The 19,792-nt window shown below is 42.0% G+C and overlaps 1 protein-coding gene across 2 annotated transcripts in view; it reads left to right on the top strand.

Annotated features, from left to right (window-relative positions):
* The first annotated feature begins 14,491 nt into the window (after positions 1-14,491).
* Positions 14,492-19,792, top strand: part of iqca1 (IQ motif containing with AAA domain 1) — a 155,043-nt gene continuing 149,742 nt past the window's right edge. For both annotated transcript variants that reach the window (XM_072578749.1, XM_072578748.1), the window contains exon 1: positions 14,492-14,794. In XM_072578749.1, the coding sequence (XP_072434850.1) occupies positions 14,784-14,794 (11 nt within the window). In that variant the 5' untranslated portion in view covers positions 14,492-14,783. The remainder of the gene's footprint in view (positions 14,795-19,792) is intronic.

Genomic DNA, 19,792 nt, shown 5'->3' with positions numbered 1-19,792 from the left:
CACCACAACATAAAAAATGCTCAATACAATCCAGGACAAAACAGTCTGCTTGAAAAGTGCCTCTACCACTGAGTGGCAGCAATGTATATAATGTACAGGATGCACTGCAAAAGCTCACAATGTCTCCTACAACAGCACAGCAACATAATTAAAAATGACAGCCCCACTAAAAGGCACTGCAACAAAACATCGACAGAAACATATCAAATTAAATGAAAATGTTAACTTTGTAGGGGATGCTTGCACTCTTGTCAAGTAATCCCCCCGAAAAAGATGCCAACCGGTCACAGAAGGCAACACGGCTACTGGAAGACACAGTGTGCTCTGTCTCCATAGGCAACTTGGTGCACAAAACCAGCATGCTGCCTGAATCTGTTAATGGTTTCTTTGGCAAGACTCCCTAAATTATATACTCAGTTCTGTCTCGCATTTTTTATTGTTGTGCAATAGTTAGCCTTTTTTGTTCAGAGTATCAATCCCAATGACTGTGTAAGGGGTACTGTACTATTTGTCACTGAATGGTTGGAAAGATAAGTTGCTCTTAACTGGTGTATGGAGCAATGAATAGGTAGATAATCCTCTGAGGTCATCTGTGATGTCACTGTGACAGCAGTAGCTACGTCCCCATGTCCTACGAAGAGGCTGGACCCTGCACAGATCAGAGCATGTTGTTCTATAGCCTTATCATCATGTACAGTGTAACAATAAACATAGATTAATAGTTACTATGAAGTCTGACCGAAGCTTGTATTACAATACAACAAAACCATACTAGAAGCAAATGAATCAACTTACTAAAAAATTAGTTTAAAAATTCAGTAGGTCTGGCAGCATCTATGGAGAGAAAGTGGAATTAATGTTTCTCCTCTCAGAATGTTCTGAAGAAGAGTTGTTGGACCCTAAACATTAACTCTGCCTTCTCTTCACAGATGCTGCCAGACCTGCTTTTCCAGCAATTTTTGTTTCTGCTTTCCAGAATGCACAGTCCTTATTTTTGCTTAAGAAATGTTAATGATCAAAGTGCCTTGCAATGTTCCAGTATGTTGATTCATTGCCCTCTACTGGTTATTTATATGAACACATAGGACAAATACTACAATATCCTTTCAAGAACTTCATCTGTTAGAAATACATGCTGGGAGATCAATACCTTGAAGAGTATGTTTGCTTTCTTGAAATACATGTCTATTGAGTCATATTGAGTGACAGAAGCCTGCATTTGGAAAATCTGAATTAATAGCTGATCTTATGCATGAAACTAAAAATGAACGAAAGCCCACTCAGGTAAAGAGATTTGACAGCTATCTTGATGAGGTTGGTTTCAACAATAGATTCTCCCTAGGGCCTCAATATGTTAAAAGTGATCATAGGTGAAGCAAAACAAGCCAAGTAGGGCTGCATCGTTTACTAAATTTACTGCTAGGATTTCCTGTGGTCAACCCTGATTACTTATTCTCAATTCATTTCAGCATTGTGTTGGGCTGGACTTGTCAAAACAAAAGCAAGAGTTTGTGTGAGTTAAGAGCTGCTGAATAAACCATGACATTCTGCTTGCACTTAACTACCAAGTGGCAAAAGATTCTGTTGTATATTTTTGCCTTTCTTTTTATTTTATTCACTTGTGGGATGTGGATGTCACTGGCTGGCCAGCATTAATTGCCAGTCCTTAATTGCTCTTGGTGAGCTGCCTTCTCTAACCACTGCAGTCCACATGGTGTAGGTAGACCCACAATGTCCTTAGGAGGGGAATTCCAGTAATTGGACTTAGCAACAGTAAAGGAACACCAAATATTTCCAAGTCAGGACGTTGAGTGGCTTGGAGGGGAACTTGCAGTTGGCGATTTTACCATGTTCTTCCTGCTCATGTCTTTCAAGATGGAAATGGTCATGGGTTTGGGTGGTTTTGTCTCAGTATATTTGGTGAATTACTTCAATACGTCGATTGCTGTTTAAGAACAAAGCCACACAGCTTACCTATCCTTAGCCACATCCCATCTTACAACCCTGTCTAAGTCAGTGCTACTTTTTCCCAATAGCCTGTGTACCTTAGCACCTTCTCACTGTTCAACGCGGGACTGTCACATACAGGAAATCTTTAAAATGCTTCAAAGCATTCATGTTCATTCAGCAAACTGAAGCTGCCTTTGATCTCAGATCCGAAACAGACTGGTAAACATTTGGACAAATATATTGTCACTGAATGCTCACTGCATCCAGCTCTCATCTTTTGCAACTGGGTGTGAATTAAGTCCCATATAGCTTGTTATCCTTAACATTGCTGCACTGTATCATGCAGGGGTTAATGTTCCTCCTGCTCAATGTCCTCATTTTCCTCTGCAGAATACTATTCTTGCTGTCATTGCTCTTCAGCTTTAATGACATCTCCCATTTGTCTGTTGAAATTGTTATGAGCACAGCATGCATTGATTATACAGCACGTTCCTGTATCGCAAGGCTGCTGAGACTGATCCAAGCATCTGAAGTTTATCTTCAGCACACCTCTCTTTCAGTCCACTATGGTCTTTGTTGAAGAATAGGCAGTGTTGCATCTAATTTTGGATTCAGTCATGCAATTGTGTAACTGAGTCATCAGCCATAGTCATCAGCCTTGTCTCCCAGTCACCATCCATATAAGACATCGAGCCCTTTAGGTGCAGCAGGATCGTAAAAGTTCTCAAGAATATGGACATCATAACAACTCACAGACCACCTTGTGCAAACTTCTAGTAAATGATCACAGATCATTTGCCCCTTTTCTATTTATGAACTCAGTTATGCTATGATATGGCCCTCTCAATGAGGTGTGTATACAGTCTGTCCCACCTTGTGCCAGGGAGAAAGCAGCTATGTTGCCACAGTGTACTGTCAGGGCTGTAGCAATGACTTTGCCATGAGGATATGAGATAAAGTTGAATGATCTGGCAGAAATTGCATCAGTATTGGTCTTTATATACTTGTGGGTCAAGGACTGAGAGATCCCACACAGGGGCCAGTTATGTAAACCATTAGCACACTTGTCACCCAGCTAGGATAGCCACCTACTCCTTCCATGTGCACGCCCTGCTTCAGCAGTCGGTATAGTTCGGTGATAGTGTATTCCTACAGTGGGACGAGGAACACCCTGACAAGGACAGCCATGGAATACTTCTGCATGGAACTGTGACATGGGACCTCATTCTGATGAATGCAGCAGTCGTCATGTCGCAAAGAGATAGGAGGAGATTGTAAATGCTTTATGGTACTGAGACCTTGCTCTACTAGCCCCACATTACCCAAGAAAGACATCACTGCATGTTGTTGAATACTAATAGGTCAAAGAGAGAAGGAATTGTTTCCATGCCTTTGTGCAGCCTACTGCAGAGATACTACAGAATCTTTGTGCTTTATGCTCTGAAAATGCTACTTTCGAGGTCACCACTTTTGAGGTCACTTCTATTCCACAGAGATTAGATCTTCTATCTGCAATGGTTAATGACATGGTGAAGTTTGCTTGTAACCAGCATTTGCATCCCACACAGTTTGACATTGCATACATTTCACATGCACAGTGTGATGATTACAGATGACCTCAATCTGTACTGTGAAAGAGACATTGAAGGTCTCAGCTCAGCCTGGTAAAGAAGTTCGTCCCTAACTGACTCCCCTGACTGTAGTGCTGGTAATGTCCATCCCAAGCAGTTGATGGACTGCCCAAGGCGCTGTAATGAGATTGAATAATGTCCTTTATTTATTGTATCAAGATGCCGAGGCTGGCAGCAACCCCCCCGCCCCCCCCACACCCCCACCTTGATTTAACTGAGGACTGCTCCCCTTAAACTTTGAGTCTGAGGCATTTGGTTGATGCATGGTTTCTGGAATATGCTGTAGCTGTGAGATTGTTGCTGTACCGCATGACTGACAAACATGATAAGGTGAGTGTGTTAAAGAGCAAGGTCAGATGGAATTATTGAGACTTAAGATCTGGCTGAATGGGCAAAGTGCCAAAGGACAAGGCAAGGCAGGGATGCTGTGGGCATCAAAAGACTCACAAAGTGAACAGAGTGAATGAGCAGTCCTGAGATGCAGCATCGAATACATGAGATGGGTGCCTGCGTGCAAAATGTCCTTGCAGCAGCATTCTAATAAAAGGCGCCAGTGTGCTCCAAAGTGTAGCTTGTAAATGAAAAATCTTACCGTAAGTGGATCAGAGATTTGCCATGATGCTGTGTTGAGGCTAGTATGTGTCAGATGCAAAAGTCTCTGGATGCCAGATGTGTACTGCTGCTGCCAGTGGAGTCTGCTATGAGATGTTGGTGCCTGGTGTCCAAAATGGAGATGTGCAGAAGCATGTGGTGAGATGGCATATCCAGGTAACTGTTTTGACTTTCGTTTTCAGAACTGTTGCTTTTTCATGGCTATCCAGAGGATGGAATCATGGGAATATTAATGAAGCAAGATTAATTAATAATGCAATAACAATACAGAGCAACCTCGGTTATCCGAAAGTCAATTGTCTGAATTTCGGATGATCCAAACCAGATCTCAAGGGCCGACAAAAAATGTTATCTGTTATCTGAACACCCAGTTAGCCAAACAAAATACTGCTCGCCCATCTCATTCAGATAATCGAGGTTGTTCTGTACATGCAAATAGGCCTCTCGTGCTCACGTGTAAGAGTTGCTTTCAACACTTAGTTTGAAAGTGGGACTTCACACTCTTCACATCGAGAAGCTCTTCACTGGCAATCTCATGAATTTTTCCAATTTCTTAGCCATTGCCTAGATCATTTACAATTTCCTTTTAGCCATATGTACAGAATCTTTACTGAAAATTCTCAGTTGTCTATTCACAGCACAACTTAGTGTAACTTGAACTACTAGCAAGCACACTAACACGTAAGGGTAACAATTGGTTTTTAACCACCCTGCTTGTGTATGCAATGTCAGGCAAAACACAAACATGTTTTTGTTTTGCCTAGAACTACCCTTCTTTCAACTCACACCATATTTTTAATCTGGGACACAACCCACAGGACACCAACATTCAGCTTTTTGAATGGCATCCTTTCCTTTGAAGTGACGCTGTCTGATGTTCCCTTGACATTTTGGTGTGACACATCCTAGGGATTTTAGAAAGCCATTGAATTTACATTATCAGCCAGTGTTTCATGTTGTTTCCTTCTTTTTTTTAAAACAACACATGTTTCACTTAAAGTTCAATCATCCATAAGTAACTTGAGGTTGTGGTCCGTTTTCATAAGTGTAGCCAATATATACTTAATGGTGATTGAAAACAACCCATCACTAGTAGCTTCTGATTCCTCTTCATGCTTTTATTAACATTTGTATCTGTCTTGCATGAAATACGATAATTACAAAATTTCAAAAGTAATGCCCATTATTCACTTGCTGGTTTGCATGGGATTTTGACATGGATAACCCAAGAAAGTTTGAGTTGTAAGCACTTTTAATTTTTTTAGTTTATCCTGTTGTGCTAAAATGCCTTAAAATTAAAGTTGGCTTTGTCTTATATTCACACACAATATTTCACAATAGTAGATATCACCCAAACTGTTTGGAGAAAAAGAAACATTGAAATCAACTATAATAAGTCTGTGGTAAACATCTGCTGAAAAACAACAAATAATGAAATAACAAAATGTTTCAGACTCTTTAAGAGTCACAAAAGTTCTCTAATTTTCTGTAGTCCATTCCAGATGGTAAAAGTAAGGAGCCAGCTTAGTACTTACCTTCTATTTGTCTGAGAGTGGGACTCATTCTAAGTGATACTATTTTGGAACAATCTAAAATATCAGCCTCAATCCAGGATTTCTAATGAAATGAGTGAAGTCAAATTTTCCAGTTATCAGTGTCTGTCCCTAGCCATTGGCTTCGGGTTTTGTGAAATTTCTGCTTTGTGCAACAACTGACACATGCATTCCAACCACATGCTAAAAAAAGCCAGATGTCCAAAGTTGAGCTTAAAATGTAGATGGACAAAATTTCCATTAATTGCAAAATTGCATTGTCAAATATTTTGGATTGTTCTTCAATCATCTTCAAGCTCTGATAAAACCTGCGACAGATGAGGCCTCTGACCTGACCATACAATGTGCCAGAACCTTTCCCATTCTTTATCTGATGTGAAGCCAGTTCACCATCTCAAACTGAAACCCAGATGCTGCAGCAATGAGCAATGGCTTTAGTATCTGGAGGGAATTGACAATTTTTGTTGTCCAGTTGTGGAGAAAATGTTTGCAATTCTTTCCATGTCATATTTTTAAAAAGGGTGGTTGCAGTAAATAAGAAATCACAGTCCCAGTAATAACACTAATTTATTGCCAAAACGTTTGGCAGCTTTGCTTTAGCATGTGTTGAACAAACACAAAGAAACTGATGGAAAATGCACAAGATGATGTTTTTTCCTTTTGTTCATTTTTTTTCTTGACACAACTGGCATTTATTGCCCATCTTTAATTGTCCTTGAAATAATGTCAGCAAGCTGCTGCCTTGAACTGTGAGTCCATGTAAGGTTACGGTTCTCCTAAATCACTGTTAATTAAGGAGTTACAGGGTTTTGATCTAACAACGATGAAGGAGTGGCAGTGATACATTTCCAGGAAGTCAGGAATGTGTGTGATTTCAAATTATGATGTCCCTAATTTCCAGCTGCCTTGGTCTTTCTAAATGGTCAAGGTTGTGGGTTTGGAAGACGTTGTTAAAGTAGCCATGGTGAGTTACAAAAACATTAAGAATTGCAAAACATTAGGGCACCGTTCAGTCTGTTTCTTCCAATGTTGTTTCTTTGCAAGAGTCAGTTCCACCCTTCCATGATTCTCTGTCAAAGGAGCTGTGGCGATTGCTGCAATATGTCTGAAAAATGCTGTCGCTGCCAAACCACTGGCCAACCCAAACAGATTGCTTGATAAACAATACAATCAGAAAAAAGAAACTCAGAAAAACAATTGTGAGTTGTCCCATTTTGAGAAAACTTTACCCTTGTGGAACTGGCTGTTGGCCTTGAACCCTAGAATTAAAAATGGGCAAGTCTGCCAGGATGGATAGCATCCTATCAGACTTTCTGGACCAAATTGGCCTATTGGCAAAACAATAGCTGGAGAATGGCCAGCTATATGGCTAAAATCTGGTGCAAGGCAATGCTAATAGCCAGGCCTAAACCAAGAAAGTCAGAAAATGACCCTGGGAGCTACATTTTGCTGCTTTCTGCAACTTATGTAACCTTCTTAAGTAGCTCATCCTTTTAACAATTCAATAGCTTATGAACTCATGTCTCTCCTAAAAGTAGGTTGGCTTTACGCTCTACTGGAAATGGGAATTCCAAGTACTACTGGCCGTTTGAGAGATGAAATCCCTTCTAATTTCCATCTTAAATGTTACACTCCTTATTTTGAAAATATGCCCTAGTTTCTCCCATAAGGAGTTATTTCTTCTCAGCATTTACTCTGTCAAGTCCCCATCAGAATCCTATATATTTCTGAGTGCTGAAATGACTAAATAATCCAATGCTGGATCTACAGCGCTGGTAAGGGTGGGACAAGTGGTGTTTGTTTAAGTGTGTGGGTGGAATATTTGGGGCTTTGAATGCTCCTTCTTCTGTTTGCATTTGGTGTCCATCAAGGAATGTCGGAAACGTTCAAAATGTTGGTTCCTTCCTCTTCAGCTTGGGTGGTCTTGGATTTGATATTCCCACGAGTTACATATTTCCAGGGAGGCTTTGAGGATATCCTTGAAGTTTTTCCACTGCACTCTCAGTAACCACTTCATTTGCTGAAATGGGAGAGCTTGTTTGAAAGTCTTGTATGAGGCGTGCTGATAATATGGCTTACCCACCAAACACAATTGATCATAACTGGTGCCTAATGCTGAGGCTGTTGCCTGAAAAATGACACTGATGATGAAGTAGGAGAAAGTGAGGACTTGCAGATACTGGAGATCAGTGTCGAAAGTGTGTTGCTGGAAAAGCACAGCAGGTCAGGCAACATCCGAGGAGCTGGAGATTCGACGTTTCGGGCATAAGCCTTTCATTAGGTCTCAGCAGGAGAATCAAAATTTTGGGTATAAGCCCTTCATCAGGATTCCTGAAACATTGATTCTCTTGTTCCTCAGATGCTGCCTGACCTGCTGTGCTTTTTCAGCATCACACTCTCGACACTGATGTTGGAGTGCCTACACAACCCGTGGATTTGCAGGATTTTGCAATGCCATTGCAAGTGATATTTCCCAAGGGGTTTACAGTATCTGCTGTATATTGTCTATTTGGGACTCAAGCAGAAAGGTTGGTTTGTAACACTACTACTCCTGAAGATCATGAACTTTGTGACAGTTTTAAGGTCTTTGTCATCATTTTTCTCCTCAGATAGACAAATGGAAGCAATGTTGAATGTCGTTGTTGATGTCTGCAAACTAGGGTGAGGGGACGTTCCTGATATTTGGGAATTAGTCTACATTATTCAGTGGCTGACCATGAAACCTGACAGTCAGGGGAGGTAAGGTGACAAGAGCAGCTGTTGGAGGACCTTTGTCTTTCTGATGTTTAGCCTAAAGTCTACTCTGTGAGCAAACAAATTTGAAGAGTGCTCTCCATAGTAACTCCTGACTGGCAGAATGAAAGGCGTTGGAGAAATCAAAAAAGCCATTTATAAAGGTTGTTCTATTTTTACTATGTGTACTCGCTGTATTTTATTTGAATTTATTTTGCTGTGAAGATCATATCCTGTGTGCCTCTTGATAGACAGAATCCACATTGTGACTTTGAGTTCTTCAGTCACTAGGAGGAGAGAATTAAGGAGAAATATTTCAATGATCTTCCTTGGGGCACACAGCAGAAATACTCCTCTGTAATCACTACAGTTGATGTTACCTCTTTGCTTGAAAATGGTTACAATTATCAGCATCTCAATGATCCTTGGGCATTGTCTCCTTCTTCCATTTGACGGAGATGATGTAATCTACATGAGCCAACCATGTACCCCTGGTATATTTCAGTATTTTGGTGGGGATTTTGGCTGCATTAGCAGACTTGCTGGCTTTTAGCTGTCGAACGGCCTTTTCATCCTCTAGGTTATGCTGAGGTAATGATAGACAGCATGCTGTGAAGTGAGGTTGAGGTCACCATCCCTCCTAACCTTCTGTTCTCCGATGCTAAACATTTTGTCTCAGCAAAGGTCTCAGCTTCATCCCTCTATGACCCCCACTTTAATGAATTTTAGGCATGACGTAATGTCAAACTCTTCTTCAGTTGTCTTCACCTCTGTGCCCATTTCTTTGGACAAGAGTCCTCTCCCTGTCTCACAGACTTCTTTGCCCAGCTCTAATACTCTCCCTCCACCTGGATGCCTCCCTCTGGCCTTTTACCTGCACTCAATCTGTTCATTGAGAACTGTTGATGTGACATTGGTTGCCTCAATTTCTCTGTTCCCATCGCCCAATCCAACCTGTACTTACTTTAAACTGACTGCACTCCATGTGCTTAGATACAACCCTGACTTTGTTATTAAGCTTGTTGATAAGGGTGGTGCTGTTGTCGTCTGGTGTACTGACCTCTACATTGCAGAGGCTGAGCGCTAGCTCTCAGATACCTCCTCCTATCTTCTCCTGGACCATGAACCTAGCATGGCACATCAGTCCACCCTATCAACTACAGTCACTCGCCGCATTTCATCTAGTCATCTCCCCCCAACTGCCTCTAAGCTGATAGACCCCAGACCCACACAGCTCGCATCTACCTCCTTCCAAAAATTCATAAACAGGACTGCCCGGGCAGACCCACTGTTTCAGCCTGCTCCTGCCTCACAGAACTCATCTCTTCTCACCTTGACTCAGTCTTTTCTCAGAGGAGAAAGTGAGGACTGCAGATGCTGGATATCAGAGTCAAGAGTGTGGTTCTGGAAAAGTACAGCAGGTCAGGCAGCATCCGAGGAGCAGGAGAGTTGATGTTTCAGGCATAAGCCCTTCATCAAGAATCCTGAAGGGCTTATGCCCGAAATGTCAATTCTCCTGCTCCTCGGATGCTGCCTGACCTGCTGTGCTTTTTCAGCACCACACTCTCAACTCAGTCTTTCCTCCCCGATACAGTCCCTACCCACTTGCATCCATGATACCTCTGACGCTTTACACCAGTTTCAGAATTTTCAGTTTGCAGTCTCCAGCCGCCTCCTCTTTACTATGGATGTGCAACCCTTTTACATATCCATTCCTCATCTGATGGTCTCACAGCTCTCTGCTTCTTCCTGGAGCAAAGGCCAGAACTGTCCCCATAACAACCCTCCTCCTCTACTTGGCTGAGCTCATTCTCACACTCAACAACTTCTCTTTTAACCCCTCTCATTTTCTTCAGGTCAGCCCCTACAGCCCAAGTTATGCCTGTCTCTTTGTGGGGTATGTGGAACATTCCTTATTCCAGTCCCATTCTGGCCCCACATCCACAACTGTTTCTTCAATATATTGATGATATAATCAGTGCTGCTAAGTTGATTGATTTAGCTTCCAATTTCCACTCTGCCCTCACTTTCACCTGGTCTATCACCGACTCCTCCCTTCCCTTCTTCGACATCTCTGTTTCCATTTCTGGAGATGGGCTGGCTACTATTATCCACTATAAACTCACCAACTCCCACAGCTACCTGGACTATACATCCTCACACCCTGCTTTCTGTAAATATTCAATTCCATTCTCCCAGTTCTTCTGTCTCTGTCACATATTCCAATGAGGCTAACTTCAAAAAGGGAGCCTCCAAAATGTCCACCTTCTTTCTCAAACAAGGATTCCCAGAACTGTTATCGATAGGGCCTTCGACTGGGTCCGACCCATCTCCTTCATGTCTGCCCTCACACCCTCTTCCCTTCCACAACAGTGATAGGGTTCTCTATGTCCTTACCCACCAGGATCCACATTCAGAAGATCATCAGCCACTATTTCCGCCAACCCCAGCAAGATGCCACCACTGGACACATATTCCCATTCCCTCCCTTGTCCACTGTCCGCAGGGATCATTCCCTCTGGGACACCCTGGCCCACTCGTCCTTCACTCCCAACAACCCCACACCACCCAACATCCCCACAGCGCTTCCCCTTGCAACCACTGAAGGTGTAGCACCTGCTCATTTACTTCCTCCCTCTTCAATATCCAAGGGCCCAAACATACCTTCCATTTTACCTGCACTTCTCACAATCTAGTCTACTGCATTTACTGCTCACAATGTGGTCTCCTCTATGTTGGGGAAATGAAGCGTAGACAGAGTGACTGCTTCACAGAACATCTGTGGTCTGTTCGTAAAAATGAACAGTTTTCCATTGCAATGGAACCTTTTCAGAATGTAGGAAATTTTGGAATACAGCAACTCGTGTCTTATTGAGGAAAAGCTTTAAAGAGTCAGAAGATAAATCACTCATGACAGAATAACCAAGCTCTAACCTAATCCTGTAGTCACGGTATGTTAAACCCCTGGTCAATAGGGACAGCCAGGTTGCTGCTAATGAGGCATTCAATGATGTCAATGCTAAGGGAAAGTGGTTAAACTCTGATTTTTGGAACTGGCTATTGCCTGACATGTATGTGGCTCAAACTTTATCAGGCAATATCACCATCTTGTTGTCTTAGCATTTTCTAATTTGGCAAAGTTTAATCTCTGATACTCTGCAAAACTGTATTTTTCTGCATGCTTGCAGTTTAGGTAAGTGTTTGTACAGTTATAAAGGGACAGGATACATTTCTACATTTTAGTATTTTTAATATTTTCTATATGATTTTAACATAATGGAACAAACTGTTTTCATGTTAACTGAGAAATACTTGTCTGGGTTAATTTTTCCAAATGGCACAATGCCAAGTACATACTGAATTACAAAGAGAGCATCCTATTTAAAAATAAAAAAAAACTGTTGCTGTCAAACAAGGAGGTGGAGAAGAGGAAAGGGTTACTTCTCTTCATTAGATTTAACAATAACAACATTCACTCGTCCTTTGCCTTTTTAATAAAAATATGATTTACCATTCTTATTAACTAAATTGTTAATTTCACTTGCTGCATTATGCATGATCTGCTGCAGTCTCACCCAATTTTCTGGGCAAAAGTGGGGACTACAGATGTTAGAAATTAGTGTCTAGATTAGAGTAGTGCTGGAAAAGCACAGCAGGTCAGACAGCATCCGAGGAGCAGAAAAATCGATATTTTGGGCAAAAGCCCTTCGGGACTTCATCAATTACTAATCTGGTCCATCTTCTTTTGCATACTCCTTCAAATGAAATTTCCTTGATGGAGATGGCTTTGAAAGTGGGGTTTGTGGGGGTAGAGGCGGTACAAGGAAACTTAAAAACTGGTACAATCCATCTTCTGCACATGCTCCCAACTCCCTGGTCTGCCAATCTAATTGGAAGTGACAGGGAAGCCATGAGAAGCTTGTAACAAGCCACCTACATTCCACTTCACAGCTGATATTCTTTAATTTCCTCAACCCCCCCCCCCCCCAACTAGATAAAAATAAATACAGTCTTGTAGGTCTAAGAGACGCCTTTGGTTTTTTTGGATAGAGTCAAGCTCCAATGTTTGTTTCCTTGATATGCTACTGTACAGAAGCGAACTGCATTTGTGACTGGTTATATACACTGTATTTTTTAAAATAAATAGAGTAAATTTTTGAAATAAACAACAAAGTATGAGTCAATGCGATGTGTCAGGAATATGAACAAATCCTCTTGGTTTCCCCCCACAATCCAAAGATGTGCAGGTTAGCCAAATTGGCCATGCTAAATTGCCCATAGTGCTCACGGATGTGTAGGTTTGGTGCATTAGAGTCAAGATTAGAGTGGTGCTGGAAAAGCACAGCAGGTCAGGCAGCATTCAAGGAGCAAGAAAATCGACGTTTCAGGCAGGAGCCCTTCATCAGGAATGAGCCTCATTCCTGATGAAGGGCTCAGTAAGGCGTTCGAAAAGGTTCCAATGGGAGACTGGTTAGCAAGGTTTGATCTCACGGAATACAGGGAGAACTAGTCATTTGGATACAGAACTGGCTCAAAGGTAGAAGACAAAGGGTGGTGGTGTGGGGTTGTTTTTCAGACTGATGGCTCTATGACTCTATGACTCCTGGCCGTGACCTGCAGTGCTTTTCCAGCACCACTCTAACCTGACTCTGATCTCCAGCATCTGCAGTCCTCACTTTCACCAGGTTCAGTGCATTAGACAGGAGTAATAGGGCAGGGGAATGGGTCTGGGTGGGTTACTCTTCAGAGGGTCCGTGTGGACTTGTTGGGCTGAAGGGCCTGTTCCCAGACTGTAGGGATTCTGTGAAACAGATGAGAGGCCGCTTGGCTGCAGGAGGTTCAAGTTGCAACTCATCCTGTGGTGCATTGGTAGTGTCCCTACCTCCGAGTCAGGAGGCCCGCGTTCAAGTCCCATCCGCTCCACAGGTGTGTAATAACACCTCTGAGCAGGCTGACTGGTGAGATCTCAAGGTAAAAACAATGACTGCAGATGCTGAAAATCAAATACTGGATTAGTGGTGCTGGAAGAGCACAGCAGTTCAGGCAGCATCCAACGAACAGCGAAATCAACGTTTCGGGCAAAAGCCCTTCATCAGGAATAAAGGCAGTGAGCCTGAAGCGTGGAGAGATAAGCTAGAGGAGGGTGGGGGTGGGGAGAGAGTAGCATAGAGTACAATGGGTGAGTGGGGGAGGAGATGAAGGTGATAGGTCAAGGAGGAGAGGGTGGAGTGGATAGGTGGAAAAGAAGATAGGCAGGTCGGACAAGTCAAGGAAACACTAACTGAGCTGGAAGTCTGAAACTAGGATGAGGTGGGGGAAGGGGAAATGAGGAAACTGTGGAAATCCACATTGATGCCCTGGGGTTGAAGTGTTCCGAGGCGGAAGATGAGGCGTTCTTCCTCCAGGCGTCTGGTGGTGAGGGAGCGGCGGTGAAGGAGGCCCAGGACCTCCATGTCCTTGGCAGAGTGGGAGGGGGAGTTAAAATGTTGGGCCACGGGGCGGTGTGGTTGATTGGTGCGGGTGTCTCGGAGATGTTCCCTAAAGCGCTCTGCTAGGAGGCGCCCAGTCTCCCCGATGTAGAGGAGACCACATCGGGAGCAACGGATACAATAAATGATATTGGTGGATGTGCAGGTGAAACTTTGATGGATGTGGAAGGCTCCTTTAGGGCCTTGGATAGAGGTGAGGGAGGAGGTGTGGGCACAGGTTTTACAGTTCCTGCGGTGGCAGGGGAAAGTGCCAGAATGGGAGGGTGGATCTCAGCCGACAACGAATCAAAGTGAGATGGTCAAAACCTGGATCAGCTCCTGGTTGCCTGGGCGATGCTGGAATGAGCGGTGCAGATCACGCATGCGTTTCCTGGCCATACCCTCAGGCTGCTCATCGGTGCGAAAACCGCGCATGCGTCTTAGGGCCGTACCACCATCCCACCCCAGCGCATGCGTATTACGGCCGCATCGCCATGCCGCTCGTCAGCGCTGAAACTGCGCATGCGCCAGCGTCCTGGTTGCCCTGGAGTTTGGAGGAGCAAGTGGGAGAGACGCTGAGCTTTGAAAGAAAGTTCAGGAGCTCCTAAAAACAAAGCCAGCAGGCACGCAAAACGATTATTTCGCAAATCAGTAAAATTTGCTAGAGGGAGATTGGAAGAGTGGGTGTTCAGCTTGCAGGAAACCCACCTGGAATTTCTGGAGGATCTGATACGGTGTGGAGGATGAAATCAACAAGGCTGTAAAACCGACCACCCCATCCAGCTCAGGGGAAGTCCAAGCAATCCATAAACTACCCTTCCCACACTGCTGGCATCATGTCAAACAGGTAAGCAAGAAGTTAATTTGTCTAGATTAAATATGCATCAAAATATGTAGCGAGAGGAAATAAGGGAAATTGAGCATTTCAACAGAACATATTGCATTGCTATAGACTTCGTTAGAAATAGTGATTGAACTAAGATTAGATCATGCTCCAGGCTGAACAGGATTGTAGCATAGTCATTTAGTTGTAGTATGATATTCTGAAGTTCCTTTTAGACAGAAAACCAATCTTCACTGAGCTTTTTAAAATCAGAATTGCATATTAATTGAAATTGATTTGCAATAGACCAGTCGCATTATTGCTTTTAAATTGTGAAATGGAAGTAATTTGTAATGAGAATTACATAATGCAATTATCAGTGACCTCAAGATACAATTAATAAATGTGAAATGGGTTTCCAAATTTTAGCATTAAGATTCATTAGTTTCTTCTTTTTTGTTTTGAGCCAAAATGTATTCCATATGGTGATTTGAGTAAAAACAGAAACATCATCATAAAAATCTAATATCCCTCTTTAGTATTACATTATTTATAAAATTGTAATACTACAATGATCCATTCAAATTTTGGGAAAACCTTCTAAAAGTGATACAATATTTTAGAAGGTGCAGAAGTCAGTAATCCGAATATTGCAATCTGTCAGATTTTGCACTGCAGTATTGCACTGCAGCTTGTTAAATTACTTTGGTGTTCTACTGTCTACAATAACACTACAATTGAAAGGAGAACACATAAATGATGCTGAGCACAGGTTAATGACAGCTGGCATAACATAAGGTGTAGTACAGTTTGACATTAGAGTCATAGAGATGTACAACACTGAAACAGACCCTTCGGTCCAACTCGTCCATGGCAGCTAGATATCCTAACCTAATCCAGTCCCATTTGGCAGCACTTGTCTCATATCCCTCTAAAACCTTCCTTTTAAATACCCACCAGATGACTTTTAAATGTTGTTGATGTACCAGCCTCCACCATTTCCTCTGGCATTCATTCCATACACACACCATCCTCTGTGTGAAGAAGTTGTCCCTTAGGTCCCTTTTAAATCTTTCCCCTCTCACCTTAAACCTATGCTATCTAGTTTTGGACTCCCCCACCCCAATGGAAAGACCTTGCCAATTTACCCTATCCATGCCCCTTGTGATTTTATAAATCTCTATAAGGTCACCCCTTAGCCTCCAACTTTCCAGAGTAAACAGTCCCTGCCCATTGCTAAGTCATTATAGAAGAAACATCTCATCCACTCTTGGATACTTAAATGAGACCTCCTGGAAAGTAAGAATGCCTAGAAATAGTGGCACGGTGGCACAGTGGTTAGCACTGCTGCCTCACAGCGCCAGAGACCTGGGTTCAATTCCCGACTCAGGCGACTGACTGCGTGGAGTTTGCATTTTCTCCCCGGGTTTGCTCCGGTTTCCTCCCACTGTCCAAAGATGTGCAGATCAGGTGAGTTGGCCATGCTAAATTACACCGTAAAGGGGTATGGGTGGGTTGCACTTTGGCAGGTCAGTGTGGACTCGTTGGGCCGAAGGGCCGAAGGGCCTGTTTCCACACTGTAAGTAATCTAATCTAATCTAAATAGCATGAGGATGGGGTTGCATTGAAGTGTGCTGAACTACAATGGTTAAGTAGCCTTTTGATACTTGCTGTCCAAATTACAAATGAGAACAGGTTATTTGAACATTAGTGGAATCCATTGTATTCTGCATCAGGATGAATCACGCTCCTTTCAGAAGAGATCAGGAGAAGATTAAATGTGAGGGAAAACAAACAAAACAACAGAAAAGATCATTTAGGTTCTACATAAGATATCTATAGACAGTATCAAATTCATTTCATATTTTGTCTAAGTAATGCCAATTAATGCAGTAATAAATCTAGCACAATTGATCGGAACAAAAATTCATCCCATAATAACCATCCATTGGCCCATTGACTGGAAAGGTGTTTGTGTGATGAGGACAGTAGCTAAACTACGCTCAATCTTATTGCCAAATAAGTTGCCAACTTTTACCCATTTACTGAAGGGCTACCATATGGTTATTAAACTTTACTAGAACAATTTAAAAAATGTAAATTAAAATATTTTCTATAATGCTTAAAAAAATGAATGTGTTGTCATTTCTCCAAACAGTGACTTACTTGACATTGGAATTACCATGAAGCCAATATTGTCATAACTTTGATAAATCTTAAATTGTATCACATTGCAGACAGTTGGTACATAAGAACAGAAGTCGGCCTTTCAGCCAGTTGAGCCTGCCCGACCATTCAATCTGGTTATGGTTGATAGAACACTTCAATGCTTTTTACCCACCCCATTGCTGTCAATGTATTTTGTAAATTTCCATGAGATCACCACCGCACATCCTTTGAAACTCTAGGGAATACAGGCCCAGTTTACCCAATGTGTCTTCACAGGACAGTCCTTCCATCCCAGGGACAAGTCAAGTGAATCTTTGTTGCACTCTCTTATGGGAATAATGTCTTTCTTGAGATAAGGAGGTCAAAACTGCACACAGTACTTCATGTGCTGTGTAACCAAGCTCCCATGCAGTTGAAGCACGGCTTCATTACTCCTGTACTCAAAATCTTTTGCAATAAAGACCAACTTTCCAAGAGTTTTCCTAATAGCTTGCTGCACTTGCATGTTAGGCTTCAGATATTAATTGACAATGATACTGAGGTTCCTTTGTACATCAACACATGCCAATCCCTACCATTTAAGAGATATTCTGCGCATCTGTTCCTCTTACCAAAGCGGATAACTTCACTTTTTTCCAGATTATATTCCATCTGTGGTGTTCTTGCCCATTCATTAAACCTGTTCAAAGCCCCATGACACAACTTTACATCTTTCTCACAACAGACATTCTCATTTAGCTTTGTATCGCTTGGAAATACTATACTTAATCCCCACCTCCAAATCACCCACATATGTTGTGAGTCACTGGGGAACAACTACTGATCCTTGCAGTATCCCAATGCCTAAGAATTCCCCTTTTGTTTCCACTCTGCTTTCTGTTTATCAGTCAGTCATTAATTACATTACCTCCTATCCCATCTGCTTTTATTTTTCTGAACAGCCCCCTATGCATTAAAAGCCTTCTGAAAATCTAAATAGAATATGCAACTTGATGCACTTATATAGTATGATCTGCTTGTAAAGCTCGTAAGACAAAACTTTTCATTGTACCTCAGTACACGTGACAGTAATAAATCAAATCAAATCAAATCCATCATCTCTCGTTCATCAATTTAGTTTGTAACAATTTTATAACAAAACTCATTGGTGCATCAAACATGATTTTTATTCATGAACCCATGCTGACTATACCTAATCAGATTTTTATCTGCTTGGCTGTTTATCACAGCCTTTATAATAGATTCTAGCCTTTTCACTACTTCTGATGTTAGGTTAATGGTCTGCAGTTCCCTGTTTCTCTATCTGACTCCCTTCTTCAATAATAGGATGACATTTGCTAACTTCATTATTTCAGAAGCATTTCAGAATCTGTACAATTTGAGAAGATAACCATTGGTGCGTTGCCTGTTTCTAAAGCTAATACCGTCAATACTCCAGGATGTAAGCTGTGAAGTTGTGGAGATTTATTCACTGTCAGGTCCAATAATTCCTCCAGTTCAAACTTTTATTAATGCTAATTTCCTTCACGTCTTCATTCTCCCTAGTTGTTTGGATACTGAAGAAGGACATTTAACCCCTTGAGCCTGCATCTCCATTCAATACGATCATACCTAACGAACTCTTCAATTCCTTTTACCCACTCTATCCCCACAACACTGTACATCATGCATAATTGGTAATCTATCAATCTCTATGGTAAATATACTCAAAAGACTGAGCTTCCACAGTACTCTGTAGTAGAGAATTCCAAAGGTTCACAATCCTCTGAGTAAAAAAAATTCTCCTCATCCCATAGTATTTTATATTGTATACAGTTCTACATATTGTAGCATATGTTTCTTATACTGAAGCTCAAAGTGAAGGTTTCAAGTTATCCCATCTCATCTATTCCTTCCAAAACAGTTGCTGTCCAGACCAGTAACAACAAAAAATATTTTGCCCTCGTTGCCTATGAAATTGTGATAATGAAGACAATCTTACTGCCTTCGACAATCCTCAAGGGTGAGAAATGTGTTGCATGGGATGGCATCATTAGGCAGGATGGGAAATGTTAATTTCCCGAAGTTGGGTTGAGATGCAGAGATTAAGTTGCTTGTGTGCGTTTAGTACATCGAGGATTCTGCCAGCTTATGGTGGAGTCTTTTTTGTATTCAGTACTCATGATTGTAAATCCTTTTGTTATGGTGAAAATCACAGCCTCAGAGTCAGAATCGGGATTCAACGACGAGTTTATTGTACAAAGAAACCGGAGCTCTGGGGAGAGAGGCATCCGCCAGCACGGCTGTCAGTAGAGAGCCTTCTCTCACCCTCGGAGCACATGTCATGATATTTTATACATTTCATGGTATAATATTTCAAGTATCGATTCTTTGTTTGTACAGCATGGTTTGTTTCCAGAAAACATTACAGAGTCATTGTCAGTTTCAGCGGCTATTCGGAAGTCAATTGTTGCAGTAATTGATCGTGATCGTTTTTCCTGAGAAGGAAAATCGTTTTCCATTACTGCAAATTTGAAGTATGAACACCTATTTCCAAGCAGTCTTAGGTAGTTAACATTTCTACTGAAGGTGGTGGCTGGACTCAGACAAGTTTGCTGATGACACCAAAATTGGAGGTGTAGTGGACAGCGAAAAAGGTTACCGCAGATTACAACAGGATCTTGACCAGATGGGCCAATGGGCTGAGAAGTGACAGACGAAGTTTAATTTAGATAAATGTGAGGTGCTGCATTTTGGGAAAGCAAATCTTAGCAGGACTTATACACTTAAGGGTAAGGTCCTAGGGAGTTTTGCTGAACAAAGAAACCTCGGGGTGCATGTGCATTGCTCCTTGAAATTGGAGTCGCAGGTATA

This window comes from Chiloscyllium punctatum, chromosome 10 (assembly GCF_047496795.1).
Source record: "Chiloscyllium punctatum isolate Juve2018m chromosome 10, sChiPun1.3, whole genome shotgun sequence".
Classification (NCBI taxonomy): Eukaryota; Metazoa; Chordata; class Chondrichthyes; order Orectolobiformes; family Hemiscylliidae; genus Chiloscyllium; species Chiloscyllium punctatum.
The sequence above is the reverse complement of the archived record's forward strand: the minus strand, read 5'-3'. Positions and strand labels throughout refer to the sequence as shown.